This window comes from Patiria miniata, unplaced genomic scaffold (genome assembly GCF_015706575.1).
Source record: "Patiria miniata isolate m_02_andy unplaced genomic scaffold, ASM1570657v1 HiC_scaffold_10, whole genome shotgun sequence".
NCBI lineage: Eukaryota > Metazoa > Echinodermata > Asteroidea > Valvatida > Asterinidae > Patiria > Patiria miniata.
This window is the reverse complement of record NW_024037048.1, coordinates 183880-199887: the sequence shown is the minus strand read 5'-3', so window position 1 is coordinate 199887 and position 16008 is coordinate 183880. Positions and strand designations below refer to the sequence as shown.

At 42.6% G+C, this 16008-nt stretch overlaps 1 protein-coding gene across 2 annotated transcripts in view; it reads left to right on the top strand.

The window, feature by feature from the left end:
• LOC119734697 overlaps positions 1–16008 on the top strand; it is a 60887-nt gene that overhangs the window by 37330 nt on the left and 7549 nt on the right. For both annotated transcript variants that reach the window (XM_038208245.1, XM_038208237.1), the window contains 2 exons: positions 8169–8354; positions 14468–14574. In XM_038208245.1, the coding sequence (XP_038064173.1) occupies positions 8169–8354; positions 14468–14574 (293 nt within the window). The remainder of the gene's footprint in view (positions 1–8168; positions 8355–14467; positions 14575–16008) is intronic.

Sequence of the window (16008 nt, the reverse complement as noted above, 5' to 3'; positions counted from 1 at the left end):
GGGCATCTGCCCAGACGACTATTGCAAGCGCGGAACGCGAATACGGCTCGGGGTCCGGGGCCCGTTTAAGTTAAGGGCCCCGGGAAAATTGGGTATTTCTAGATGCTCAATGCTCAATCTAAGGTGATTCCTGGCCCCTTTCCAGCTGATTTATTAGAGCAAATTGCTTAAGATTATAAAAAATTTTTGATTGGTTTAAAATACAGTACGTTTCTTCTTAATTGAGAACCATGTATTTTCGTCTGCATTTTGTTTGCATTTATTCGTAACTTTATTCGTACAATTCCAACATGGTGCAGCCCACACTTTTTGACTTCAGAGGGCGCTACGCACAGTGGCGTAGCTAGGAATTTTTCAGTGGGGGGGCGCTGGGGGGGCTGGAACATTTCATTGGGGGGCGTCATGTAGATCAATGATAATTTTTTTTAGAAACTAAAAAACTCAGTGGGGGGCGACTGGGGGGGGGGGGGCTGTCGCCCCCCCCTATAAATAAATATTTCAACATTATTAAATATTACTACTACTCCTACTACTAGTCGGCTGCACAGCAGCCGGTCGCAATGTTTTTCCAAATGGCTCGATTTTAGGCGGCCTCACGGATCTCCTTAGGTGTAAGAGCTACATCTTTAGAGAGTAATCTGGCAATGTACTGTGGGTACATCAAGGAAGGTCGTCCTTTCCTACGGTTCCCGTGGACAGGTTGGTAGAGGGCGTAGAGGTTGACCAGGTCGTCTTTTGGTTTTCTCAGCGCATGTCCAAGCCATTTAAGCTGCGCTGGTAAATGGTGATGGAGAGGGGCTGTTGTCCTGTTATTTCATAGATTTCTTCATTGCTGATCTGGTCTTTCCGCCTGATCTTCAAAATGATACGGTAACAGTTTGTAGCAAAGCTATTGATGTAAGCTTTGAGGCGTTTGGTCACTACCCACGATTCACAGGCATACATCAGGATGGCGAGGCATGAAGTTTGGAAGATCTTGAGCTTGAGGTCAAGATGAATTGTTTGCGATTTTCAGATTTTTTCAAGCTTCCAGAATGCTGCCCAGGATAATGCTCTTCTACGGCGTACATCATTTTCTGTTGATGCCATCATTGAACCCAGGTACTTGAAGTCATCTACCTTCTTGATTTTTTCACCATCCAGGATAAGATCTCCTGGGCAAGAAGGATCAAATGACATAACTTCTGTCTTGCTTGTGTTTATATGGAGGCCCACGGTCTTTGCAGCATCAGTATGACATTTGAGCTGTTCTTGGGCTTTGTCCAGCAAACTTTCCAGTAAGGCAATATCATCTGTAAAGTCTAGATCATTAAGTCTGCGGGTAGGTTCCCTAGAAGATCTTCTTGGATGGGTGACAAAACCAAATCCCTCGCTAGCATTGTTCATGATGTAGTCAATGATGACTATAAACAAAAAGGGTGCAAGTGTATCCCCCTGTAGTACTCCAGTTGATATTTCAAAAGTGTGAGTGAGTAGACCATCAACCTTTACTGCACTCTTTGAGTTGTCATACAGCACCTTGATTGCTCGGACGTCTTCATGTGGGATTCCATAGTGACGAAGAATGGTAAACATCATTGAACGGTCTATGGAATCAAATGCTTTGCGAAAGTCGATGAATGTAATAAATAGTGGAAGCTGTTGATCTCCTGCCCCTTCCATGATTCTGCGAAGAATGCGGATCTGTTCAGAACAGCTCCTGCCCTTTCTGAAGCCAGCTTGGTTTTCCCTCAGCAGTGGGTCCACTACTGGTCGTATTCTATTCAGCAATATATTGTTGTATACTTTGGCCGCAATTGACATCAAGCTGATGCCTCTGTAGTTACCCATCTGTGATAAGTCGGCTTTCTTTGGCAGTGGTAGAATGATGTTAGTCTTCCACTGGGAAGGGGCTGCCCCGGCGGTGTAGACCTGGTTGCAGATATCGTGGATAATGGTTTGGATGTAGTCACCTCCATTCTTTAAGACTTCCGCTGTGATTGCACTGTCACATCCAGCTGCTTTTCCGCACTTGAGTGTGCAGATTGCTTCTTGTACTTCCTCAAGAGTGATTGGACTTGTGTCTATTGGTAAGTCAAGAGGTGCTGGAGGGGGCGGTTCTGTTGTGGTATTTAGATCTGCATTCAGAAGGTCCCTGAAATAGTTTCTCCATTCTTCAAGCAGTTCTGATGTGGTGTTAACTTGGGAACCATCTCTCTTTTTCACCTTGACTCTTGTAGCATTTTTCTTTCCAGCCAATTCATTTACCAGGGACCATGTTTTCTTGGTGTCGTTTCTTAAGGCAGCGTTGCTAAGTTCCGTCATTTGGTTCTCTAGGTGTTTTGCCTCATCTTGTTGATAGGATTTGGTCAGATCTTCAGCCAATTCGCGCCAAATCTTTCTAGAAGCTGAACTGCGTGATGTTCTGAACTTGGCCTTTGCAGCATCGCGGCGCCGACGCAGGTCTCCAGTCTGGGAGCTCACACATGATGGCAAGGAGGAGGATTTCTTTTTTCCCAGAGTATTCAGAGCTGCATCATTCACTGCTGTCTCAAAGGAGCCATATGTGGTTTGAATATTGGGGTTGTCTTCCTCTGACATCAGCACCTCAAAGCGATTCTTCAAAGTCAAGTTGAAAGATTCTTTCAATTGAGGTTGCTGTAGTTTATTCCAGTCATATTTTGTATTTTTTAGTTTCAGAGTTTGAACTTTGCGGTGACAATCCTATGGTCTGAGTCCAGCTCCATTGTGTTGTATGCACGACAGTTTTGGACTGAGTTCAGCCATTTGCCTCTTACAAGGATGTGGTTGAGTTGGGCACGGCTACCGCTGGAATGTGCCCATGTCCACTGCCTGCCTTTTGGCTGAGGGAATTAAACTGCACTGGTCGAAGTTTGCATTGCTCACACAGCTCAATCAATTGGGCTCCATTTATGTTGGGTGTATCATGGAAAGTAGCTTGTCCAACAATCCTAGGATTTGTTAAATGGCTGTCATGACCACTTCTAGTATTGAAGTCTCCTGCGACCAGAACCACATTGTGTGCTGGTATGGTTTGGATTGTGTCAAGTAGTGTGTCATAGAATTCATCCTTTGACTCTTGGGAGGCATCCTCAGTAGGTGCAAATGCAGATATGATTGTCATTTTTGGGTTGCCTTCAAAGTGTGCCATCATGAGTCTTTCTGAGATTTTTTCAGCATGCTGCAAGTGTTTTGCTATGTCTTTCCTAAGCAGCATGCCCACTCCTCCTTGTCTTCTTTCACTTGCTGAAGAGTATAGGAAGAGCCAGTTGTTATTGTCACTCCAGTGGTAAGCTACAGGGTCTGTAGTCAACCACCTGTGTTCTTGGACAGCTACTATGCCGATGTTGAATTCCTCGCATCCTGTAGTAAGCTGATGGAATTTGCCTGCTTGGTGGAGGACGCACATTGTACGTTGAGATGTTAAATGCTTTAGTAGATACATTGAAGGGCTTTCGGCGGCTTCTATCAGAAACAGTGGTCCAGTAGGTTTCCCCCTGCCTCGTCATCCTGTCGGAACTAGTCCGAGACATCCGTCGTCTACCCTCACGATTTTCCATTCTTCCATTTGTGACTTTCGTAATCAAGATTGGTGAGAATGATCTTATTCTCGAGGACTCATGTGGGTGATTGGCCCTACATGGCCTAATAGGTGAAGTGATCTGCTTGTTAGGCAGTTGGTTAGCAGCCGATAATCATCAATATCCTATGATTCGCCTCCTACCCAGAACATGATGGCCGTTGAACACCAAGGTTTCTTCCGCCCTAACGCTGACATGTTCAGTAGCGAGGAGTGATATTGATGGAGAGATTTGCTGGATGGCTATCATTAGCTCTCCTAAGCCGATGCCTTTGAAGGTGGATTTTGTTTTTAGTTCCACCAGGGTGTCCAGCCACCCTCCTCACCAGGCTCTATGGAAGCTGGTGGGGTTGACAGTTTAGTCGCCGACGACCCGACCCTGAAACAGGTTGTACTGGTTTATAGGTTACCAGTAGCAGATCTTCTGTCTGACCTGACACCCTTAAATATTAAATTAAATATTTCAACATTATTTTCCCGCAAATAATGCTTAAATAATTTCACAGACCAACGGCCAAATTTACAGACTGTTCTACATGCCCTAGCCCATATTGATTATTTTCATGTGGTTCCAGTTTATTTCTTGGGGGGGGGGGGGCTGCTTTAAATATAGTTAATTTCTTGAGATTTCATCTTTAAAACCAGCCACTCTTCCAACACCAATCTTCCCAGGTATTTACACTTCCCAACAAAGCTTTATTATGTTGTATCTTTTGCATTTCTGAACTGCATGTCTTCTCAACTAAATCCCTCATTTACTCCCCACATTTAAGGGCAGATCCAAAAGACAAAAAAAGGGGGTCAAAAAAAAATGACGGCGTGGGTTTCGACCACTTTGACCATTATTTTTTAAGGAAAAGATAGTGGTGTACACAGTACCTGCCTTTTTTGCAACGTCACTTAAAAAAAAAAAATAGGTTCATGGGGGGGGGGGGATGGAGTTACCCGAGGATTTGTGAGAAATTTGTCTCAGGGCAGGCGTGAAAATCGGGGTGGGCGGTGATGAAAACCAAAAAAAGAAAGTGGTCGCTGCGCAAGCTCCAGTGCCGCCTTCAGATTTTAAATTTCTCCCAAATATGTATGCTTGTAAATTTTTGACTTCAAATCAAGACAGGGTTAAAGTTTCTTTGGAGCATGCACTGGAAGATATGCTTAAAATAAAGACATCCCATGTCACAAAATATAATATATGTTGCAAAACGGGTATATCTTCAGAATTTAAAATGTTTATCAAATTAGGTTTGTCCTTCACCGGCATATATATACACTGTATACTCAAATTTCATCTTAGTTAAAATGTTCATGTAGGACTATACAATTTCTTATTTGGTTTTTGAATACCTGAGTGTTGTGTAAAAAATGCATAACAGCATTGTAATATCGATAGCATTATTATAAAAGCCTGCTGTTTGACCAACAGAGACAACCCATCTAGTTCTGTGTTAGGAAGCGGGACGGACTGCAGGGAAGGTATCGGGGTGGGCCTATCAATTGCCGCCAAATCGGTACACGGACCTGGCATGACTGAACCAATGATGGGCATTGTAACAGACACTGTACTGTTGGTATCTGTAGTATACATGTATCCTGACTAACATTTGGGTGATTCTGCTTAGTGCTACTATTACCAGATAATTGTACCGTATTTGCATGGCAAGATGGTGAATTAGCACTGGAACATGTACTTCACTCACCAGCCTTGCCGCTCGCAGACGCCTGAGGTTGTTGTCCGACGACTCCGGTCTCCGGCTGCCCTTGTTGTGGCCCTCCAGCTTGCGCGTGCACGGCAGATTGCCCCAAAATGGTTTCGGACTGTGCAGGGGAAACCCGTTGAACCCCGGCCCGGAGAGCGTTCTCTTGAATGTATCCGTCTCCCGGCTGAAACTGACTCGGACCCATGGCGCTCCCTTGATAGTGATGGCCGACCCCCTGGTGACCAGCTGGCTGTTGCTGCGCCGGCCAAACACTGGCCTGTACGAACTCTGGATGGGGAGGCTGTACATTGACACCGGCCGTGGCAGGCCGGCCTCGGGTGGCTCTTATTGCCGCACGGGATTTCCTACCCCGAGCAGACCGACCTCCCCGGCCCCGCTGAATTCCTCCGTTGTCGGAGTGCGTTGATCCAAGAAGGGGCGAGCGACGCACTTGTCGTTTTGGCCACGGCATCTTTCCCAGTATATGCAGGCCCCGGTCGCGTGACCACTTTCAACCTCAAGCCAAAAAAGCAAGTGACCGTTCCGAATGTAATTTCCTCTAGTGTATAATCCACAAGGAGTACACTGACCACCTCAATCCGAAAAAGCAAGTGTCCGCGCGCGTTCCGAATTTTATTTCCACCAGTGTATAAAACACTGACCACCTCAATCCGAAAAAGCAAGTGACCGTTCCGAATTTTATTTCCACCAGTGTATAATCCACAAGGAGTCTGAAAAACAATGTTGACTCTGTGGTCAGCTGAACCAAAGTGAAGGCTTGCCGCCCAAAGTCCTGCACCAGGAATCTTAGCTATGCCCCCCTGCTGTCCATTGGTCAGCGGATGCTGTCCGTTGGTCAGCCGATTATGCAAGTACCTAGATCATATGCAAATCAAGGACCCCAGGCCTTTGGGCGGTAGCCCATCTGTGTGGTTACTGAGAATAATGCATTTTGTTCTGTATGCAATAAAATGAATTATAGTTTAGAGAAGGTTGGGGATTCAGGGATTTAGAGTTTGCATGTTTGTTGTCGATTGGCTTTTTAGACAGCTTACGTCAGGTTAAACATTATGCAATAATTAGGTGTTGGGCTCAGGCCAACACTTATTGTTATTGTAAAAGTTCACTTTTTTATTTTGGTTTTTCTCAGCAAATTCTTCTCCAGAACTGTTTGTCAACATGAAAAATGATATGAACTTCAATTGTCAATACATGAATGCACAACTCATTGAAGATGAATTTTTTTTGTAATTTGGTCATCATGACGTGATCATGGGTCACGTGACGTCACTTGAAAGATTATTAAATTTAATCTTTGAAAATCAATATAAAATCAACCGTCAGAATTTTGCGGGAATCGACATGATTAGACATGACCTTCAATTTATCTTGTGCGTGTCAAATCAGGTCAAACTGGAAGTGCCTAATAATTTGAAAGTGGAAAAAGATATGAACTTGCTTTCAACGATGTTAGCTCTGTTGGTGGGTTGACCTTTAAAAAAAAATGATCGGTGAAGTGTTCGAGCGCCCTCTAGCGGCAGGTTAAAAAATGTCCAAAACACATTTTCAATTGATGTCTGTGGCGAAATTTGCGGTAATCGCTTCAAAATTAATATACATGATGACCTTAATACAGACAAGACCGGTATGCAAAAAAAAATTGATTATGTCATCGGACCAGAACTTACAATGAAAAGACCTTTTTTCCTTTGAAAATTGCTAAAAAATCAACCGTCAGAGATATAATATAAGTTTTGTGCTTTAAATGGCACTTTAATAATAGGTCTAAAACTTCCCAAGGTTTGGATCGTTACAATAAGTTAATTAGAAGAAGCCCTGCAGCCCCCTTGAAATTTGAAGTTGAACACGCCTACGCCTTGAAACGCTCATTTAATGCCACGCTCATTGTGTGTACAGCAAAGGGGTATGATTGCGTACAAAAGGGAAATCCAAAAAAACAGTGTGCTATGATTGCGTACAAAAGGGAATTTCCCATGCTGGCCTCTTGAGTGTCTGGTTTTACGACTGTTTTATGTTAACTATTGAGCCACATGTAACGGCTGTTTGATGGACCAATGTATTTTAAGTATTTACCAGTATTTTGTACACTTTTACATTACTTCTTAACAGAAGCATATTTTTGAAATTTGATGACGTCATGTGAGACTCAAAAAATGGGCTGGTGAAATTGCCCAATCGGGCGCTTTTTTAAAATTGGGCGCTTTTTTTCTAAAAACATGGGGCTTGGGGTAAAGAGTGTATGGCCAGCAATATTTTGTATTGCGCCAATGGCGTGCGACCTTTACTTTTAATATGAGCTATTTAATTGGTTTTTGTAATGATTTTTCCTGATATGTTTACACTACAGCAGCATAAACGTGCAGATCCTCACCTGACCCTTTTTAATTAGCCTCTTTTTTTTTTTTTTTTTTTTTTTTTCGCCCTAAACATTGACATCAACATCGACAATCAACATCAACAATCAACAATCAACATCAACATCAACATCAACAATCAACATCAACTATCAACATTTAACATCAATAATCATGACAATCAACATCAATAACCATGCAACATCAATAATCAACATCAACAATCAACATCAACAATCAACATCAACAATCAACAACAAAAATCAACATCAACATCAACAATCAACATCAACAATCCTCAACAATCAACATCAATAATTGTTAATAACAATAATCAACTATCAACAATCAACAATCGACATCAACATGAACAACCACCGTCAAATTCAGTCAACAATCAACATCAACAACCAACAATCAACAACAACAATCAACAATCAACTATGCGAAAAAGCCAAACCTGTAGCCCAACACCGTGTGTTTGTCCCTTCAAACTCTAGTTATTATTGCTTCTCTTAGGCAAAAGCGGCACCTGACAGGACAGAGCATAGAAGAAGAGACAACTACACCACTTGACAAGACGGGGATGGAAATACCGGTACCTACTTTGCAATTGGAAGGCATACCAGAGACACATAAATCCCCAGAGAATAGCTCATCAGAGGAAGATCAACCCATCAAAATTCATCACCAGAAAGTTGTCAGGTGAGTATTGAAAATTATGCTGCTGTCTGCCTATGGCTTCACAGACCTAGTTTTATTAAATTTTCATCGCATAACAGCAGCGGCGGAATGGTTTTTAAACTGGGGGGGGGGGATCACCAAAAAGGGGCACTTGCTAGGTAAAAGGCATGTTCCGTTAGTGCAGCAGCATATCCAGCATTTTTTTTGGTTTGGGGGGGGGGGGGTCGGGGGCACACCCATGCTGAAATGCCGACACGTTATTTCACCGGACACTTGGCCTTCGTAAAATCAACGGTGGCTTTTCAAAACTGCCCATTATGCAAACTACGCATTGTAAGGGTTTGGGGGCTTGGTTTTCATATTCCTCGTTCATATCAGAACTCTCTATACCATTTTGGGAAAACCATTTTACTGAAGAAAAATTTCCCAAATTTAGGGCCAGTTTTGTTTTCATCTCGAGGGGCCACATTTGCTTTGAGAGGGCACATTTATGTCCCCGAGAGGGGCACTTTGGTAAATCGGGATTCTGGTTATACACAAACATATATTCCTAGCTTAACTGGGTACTGTATAATGGGGGGGGGGGGGGGGCAAGCAAATTTAAGGCACTAGCAAAATGTAAGAATTTGACGTACATGGGAACGGTCTCCCCCTAAATGAGAAGGGTGCATGTGTACACTTTTAGTTAATAGTGTGCCCGATTGTAGGATTTTATCAGCGCTCCCCATTCGATCGTACCCTCGCCCTGCAAACAGGGCGCTGGGAAGGGCAGATGAGCTTCACAGAATCTTGTGAAGAAAGTGGGGATGGCATTCTGGGTAATTTATCATGACCTTTGTACAAAGCATGTACCTTTGTACAAATGACTCGGTCGTAACGGCCGTTTTAAACCTTGCAGGGTCGTTGCCGTGACGCCTTGCCGGTCACAGGTCACGCAAAATCTATCCAATCGGAGTGTTGATTCGTCAGCCCTTCCCAGCTTCCTTTTTGCAGGGTGGGGGGTCGGAGCGAACGCTCTCCATAGAAAATATGACACGAGGCCTCCCTCTATATATGATAGAGAAAGACCTTTCCACAACCATCCTTTGGCCCCTAGGCACCACGAGCCGGGTTGTGTCTGTGGCAGAGCACAATCCGGGTCGTGAAGGTTAGTTCAAGAATGAAATGCTGTTTGAGAGGTATGGGAGTTCGATCAGAAGCCAGTGAAGAGATTGCAATAGTGGAGTAGAGGGATGTCGGCGAGGAACTTGGAAAATGAATGATACGAGCAGCCCTGTTCTGTAGACGCTGCAGTCTTATAATAAATAATAATAATAATAATAACAGGATTTATAAAGCGCCATTCCATCTAGATCATGGCGCTAAAGCAACACAAGATAATGAAACAGACATATTAACATGAAATTGGAAACAGGTGAGCTTTTAAGTGTTATCTGAGTAATGAAATAGTCTCCTGTGATCTGATGCTTGAGGGTATGGTATTCCAGAGCTTAGGGCCGGCAATAACGAAGGCACGGTCAGTGGAGGTGTTCTTGGATCTCTGCATCGACAATAGTGTACCATCGTTACTGGAACGAAGGCCAGGTTGGCCAAATACGTTGAGCTGGATGAGACGGTTAAGGTACTGAGGAGCTGTGTGATGGAGACATTTGAAGGTGAGAAGGGCTATCTTGAATTCAATTCTTTGCCGGATGGGAAGCCAGTGAAGTTGGTTAAGTAGTCGAGAAGCCGATTCACGCCTGCCAGTGGTAAATAAAAGGCGTGCAGCATGGTTTTGTAGTCGTTGAAGTTTATCCAGACCTGACTCAGCGATACCATATAGTAGAGAGTTACCATAATCCAGACGGGACAGAACTAATAATGCACGGATTACGTGGTGACAAGTTTCAAAATCCAGGAACCGGCGAATTCGTGAGATGTTGCGAAATTGGAAGTGGATATTGCGGTTGAGGTTGAGAACGTGAGTTGACATTGACATTGTTGAATCAAAATGAACTCCAAGATTGCGGACGGATTGCGATGGCGTGATGATATTGTCCCCTATTTTCAGAGTAATGGGAGGTAAATTGCGAAGTGTGTGTGTTGAGGCCCCTACCAGAAAATCAGTCTTTGAATCGTTCAATTTGAGCATGTTTTGTGTCATCCATACTTTCAAGTCTTGAATGCAGGTTGACAGTCTAGTAAGAGCAGATTTGATCATTTCCGGATCCTTGGGGTTGAAGCTGCAGTAGATTTGAATGTCGTCCGCATATATATGGAAACTAAGACCATGTTCACGATTGATGTCTCCAATCGGCTTTATATAGATGGTGAATGCCAACGGACCTAATACCGAGCCTTGTGGTACCCCATAGTCCAGTGTTTTTTGGTGGGAAAACGTGCCGTCAATACACACGCTACAAGATCTGTTCCTAAGATAACTTCGGAACCAAGATAGTGCCTTTCCTGTCAGGCCAATGGAATTACTGAGCATCCGTAGAAGGATCTGTAGGTCCACAGTGTCAAAGGCGGCACTTAAATTGAGAAGGACAAGAAACACGCCTTTGGTGTCACCAATCATCAGCATGATATCATTTTTGATTGAGAGCAGTGCAGTTTCAGTGCTGTGTCCAGATCTATATGCAGATTGTTGCGGTTCCCATAGATTGTGATCATCCATGTTTGTCGTAATGCGAGAAGCGATAACCTTTTCAATGACCTTCGAAAGAAAAGATAAGTTCGACACCGGACGATAGTTGGCAAGTTCGTTGATGTCAAACGACGGCTTTTTGAGGATTGGAGTGACAATAGCATGTTTCAGCGAATCTGGAAAGGTACCTGTAGAAATCGATGTGTTGACTATATGGGTAATAATCGGAAGAAATGAATCAGTGTCAGCCTTTAGAAACCAGGTTGGAATAACGTCGAGACTGCATGATTTATTGGCTAAAGAGCTGATGATTTGACTAATCTCTTCACAGGATGCGATCTCAAAGTCCAAAGCTGATATCACCCCCGTGTTTCGCATGAGTACAGCTTTCCTTGTCAATGAAGCGACGAATTCTGGAGATGTTGCATAAATTGAAATTGATTGCCTGACAGAGGGATGTAACATGAGAGGACATGGTCATGGATGGATCGAATGTTTCTCCTAGATTTCTCACTGAAATGGATGGGTACACATACTCATTATCGATTGGGAAGGTGTAATTGATGAGCTTTGGGAGATTGTTTTGAGATGCAGATATGAAAAACCAGTTTTCATATGAAAGAAGTGTCATCTAGATATATCATCTTGAGTTGTTACCCCTACACTTGCAGCTGCTGAGTTAGACGCATCCCTGGTTGAGTGGGCCTTGAAATATGAAGTATTAGGGCCAGCTTCTTTGAGTACAGCTTTTAACCATCTACAGACTGTGGATGTCACATTACCAGATGGTATGGTGTGGAGTGTGATGGCAGAAGCTGAGTCGTGCTAGAGTTCCCATTCCTTCTATATGAGAAGTCCTGTTTAGGTATTCCTGCAAAGTGCACACTGGGCAAAGGTTTCTGGTAGCTTGAAAACGAGCAATTTCCATATGGTGGAAGGGTTTGTTAATTGACACACATTTAAAAGTTATATCAACCAAAAATGAAAATTGTTATCTGAATAGGACATAGGATTGATATCGATTGCTGTGAGTGACAAACAGTGACTATAGTGCTGTAACTAGTGCAATAAGCACAGTTAATTTGTGAGTTAATTGTCTGATAAATAATCTTTGACTGTCAGATAAAGACTTGAAATGAGTCAACACAATTGCCACATTCCCTTGAAGAAACGTTTAACTAAGTGATGTAGTCCAACTGGTGCTCCATCTACAAAGATGTTAGCTGAGGAAATTGCCAATCTGTATACATTGACAGTTCGTTATTATTAATATTATTATTATTCTTCTTCTTATTATTATTATCATAAGGAGAAGAGTTATCATAATTTTTTCGCACGATGGGAGACATCAGTCATTAGGGAGACATTTTCATGTCTCCCTAATGTCACAGCCCCCCTTTAGAGGCACAATTTTATCGTCGCAATTAGTTTATATTTGTTACTTGTCTAATTAGTAAACATACCAAAATTCGTGGGAAAAGGACAAGGGAATATTGGGTTAGGGCACATGTAAGTTTGAACAATTTTGTGCACAAGTCTATGGAGATGTCTCCCAAATGTCCAATCCAGGGTAATAATGGTACCATTAAGGAGACACGTTATCGTAATTTGTTCGCACAATGGGAGACATCGGTCATTAGGGAGACATTTTCAATGTCAAAGAACCCCTTTAGAGGCAAAATGTTACTGTCGCAATTAGATTATATGTAGTAGTTTGTCTTTTACATTACTGAATTTATATGTTTGTGGTAACTATATCGCCTTTTTACATATTTTTAATTAATGATTGTATGTTTTATAACCCGTTCTTTGTCAAGGCCATTTTAATTTCCCTCGCAAGGGATAATAAAGTTCAATCTAATCTAATCTAATCTAATCTAATCTGTCTGAATAGTTAGATCTGAAGTCTGCACGAACCCCCTGACCGTCGTCCAGATAAAAGACGCAACCTATCACTTTTTCCTGGAATGGCCAATGCAACTGGTTTCAGGAGTTTGGTAGATGTTCTTGGTGCACTGCACAGGCCAAAGGGCATGCATGAAAACTGGTAAATGTCATCAGAAGCAGAGGAATTTTCTGTGAGACTGATGAATCAGCACTGTAAAATAAGCATCCTTGAGATCGATGGTCATTAACCAGTCATTTGAAATTATCAAATGTTTGACTGCTGTGATGTTCTCCATTTTGAAGTTTTCGTATGGAATGAACTGGTTCAACTGTCAGAGGTTGATGACGGGACGGAGATCTCCATTTTTCTTGGGTACTGTGAAAGGGAAGACAGAAACTGACCTTGGAGTGGTTGTTCAACAGTTATTGCTCCTTTCTCAAGCATGTTCTGCACCTCTACATAAAAAGTAGTTGTGGGATGGCAAGATTGGGCTTGTGTAATGGGGACTTTACTCTGAAAAGGCTCTGACAAAAATTTCAAGCGGTAGCCTAAAATGGTGTCAATGATCCATGGGTCTTGAAGATGATGATGTTGTATGCCATGTGTCATTTGTGACAAGTAACCAATGGTGCTTAAAGCATTGAAGATGACTTGCCAGAAATAGATTTGCAAAAGATGCTGGGGAACTGACTGGAAAATCATACACAGTTAGTTTTTTGAGGATGTGTTGTCTGAAGCATTAAACTGCCTCCCCGCTCTTCCTCGTTTTGAAGACGACTTGTAAGATTGTCGACCAGCAACCCCTTGTAAGTTGGCTTATTGGGTGTCGAAAACCACTTGTTTCTTGATGCTCTATACACTGCTTGGTAACGTGAGAATCGCTTATCTTTGGATGAATTTGTTGAATGGCCATCAGCAAATAGCGGTGCTGAGGCATGGCAGTCAGTCGTTGGTTTCGGGCATGACGACACTTCACCTAGACCGCTAAGTCCTTCCTTGTCTCTAATCTCTAGTAGCCATGGCTAATACATCCATAGATGGTGGAGGCTCATCTGGGGGCCTCGAGACGGTGGCTGGGGCCGTGGAACAACCCGAGGGCGATGGGTTGACATTTCCTTTGGTTTAGGAATCACGGTAAAATCCAACAAAAAGCACCATAAACTATACGGGCGTGTATATGTACGTTGTGATGTCTGTGAAAAGATGATCCAGCACCCAAGCTCAAATATTTCATTGTATGCCTGCAAAAGCATAGTAGGGTACCAGTAGAATTGAAGAGATCACTGTGTTCTGAAGTATAACATTTTGCAAAATACCTTTGGACAGCGAAGTGTTTTTAGGTGTCGTGTGTGTCAAAACGTTTGTGCCAACAAAAGATCCATCTCTTTTTTTGACTGCACGAAAAATTGCACAAAATGCAGATTTGGTAACCACGCCCCCAGTAGCCTTGCGTGCATTTATCTGCACCAGTTATCCCGAAAAAATTGTTGAATCTTGCTGTGCACCAGACTATATTGGAAAACCGAACTGGCTTTATTATACAGGGCTTGTGTTTTATTTAAATAATATTAAAACATATCTTTCTATGCATTTAATATGTTTATATTTCATTGACAGAGACATTGCTGAGCTCACTGCCGTAGATGAGACGATAACATTTAAAGATCTTGTGCCATTATCTACTTCATGTGCTCGGGCAAGCAAGGTGTTCAGCATCTGTGTTGGTAAGATATGGCATTTACGTTGCATTTTTTACCCCTCAGCTGAGCGGCTTGAGGGGTATTGTCATTGCCTACGGCGTCTGTCCGTATGTCTGTGCATATGTCTGTCTGTCCATCCGCCCTTACCACGGAACACTTGTGGGGTACCCGTCCTTTGTTCGAGGTACCCCGCAAATAAAATCTTTAGAAAAAAGGGTACCTCGCAACGAAATCTTAAATAGGAACAATGGGACAACAATGGAGGTACCCCAGAAGTCCATCTGGCAGGGATGTCCGGGCAGCTTAGTTTCCGGATGATAACTTGAGTTAGAAATGTTGTTTGGAATTGTAACTTCGGTAGGGGTTGCCTTTAGGAGTAGACAAGTTGGGATTAATTTTGGGATCAAAAGGTCAAAGATCAAGGTCACCGGGGTGAGTTAAATGTAAATGGTTACCGGATGACAGCTTGAGTTAGAAATGAAATTTGGTGTCTAACTTCGGTAGGGGGTTGCCCATTGGTACAGGCATGTTGGGATTGGCTCTGGGGTCAAAGGTCACCATGTTGAGTTAAAGGTTAATGGTTTTACGGATGACAACTTGACTGCTGAGGGGTTTCAACAGCAACTCTGTTATTTTTAATTGCTGCGTTGGTTTCTGCAGTCAACTTTTTGCGGGCTCTTAATATTAGCCACTGAATTCAAAATCAAGGGCGGATCCATAACACAATTTTTGGGGGGGAGACCCAAAACAATGTGGGTCCCCACAAAAGATTAAGGGTCCGGAAATGTTTTTTTAGTTCTAGATTATCTTTGATGCAATCTGAGGCAATTTCTGACCACTTTGACCAAATTTTTTTTTCTAGGAAAAGATGGTGGTGTATGCAGTGCCTGCCTTTATTGTGACGTTGCTTAAAAAATAAAAAAGTTTTTTTGGGGGGGGGGCTGTATGGCCCCCATTGGCACTCATGACACTGCTGTGATTTTCATGTTGAATTGCTGGGCAATCAAATTCCACTGAAATCACCAATCCAGTAAAGCCATCTTGCCCACCTGCTCTACACTCATTAACAAAAAAGGCCTGCCATATGTAATTTTTTTTATTTTAAAATAACTGTATGATTGATTTTATTCATTGCCAATTAGAATTAGAAATTGCATTGTTTGTCTGTGATCTTTGATTTTATCCTGTTGTACAACTGTGCCTGCACATTTATAAAAGACAGCTTTTTCATTGTTTGGGCATTGAATTTCATTTTTTGGCACTCAAGATTTTGTTCCTAATGTTCATTTTCGTTTTGCTGCATTATATTTGTTTTGGTGCATTCAAAACTTAATTTGCAGCATTCTGTATGTTAAGTTTTTGACATCTTTTGACGGCTAATGCATTCAAATTAGCGGACGTCGCTGGGCATATGAGTATGACCACGTTTTTTTCTTATTCGTTATGGGCAGTCATTTT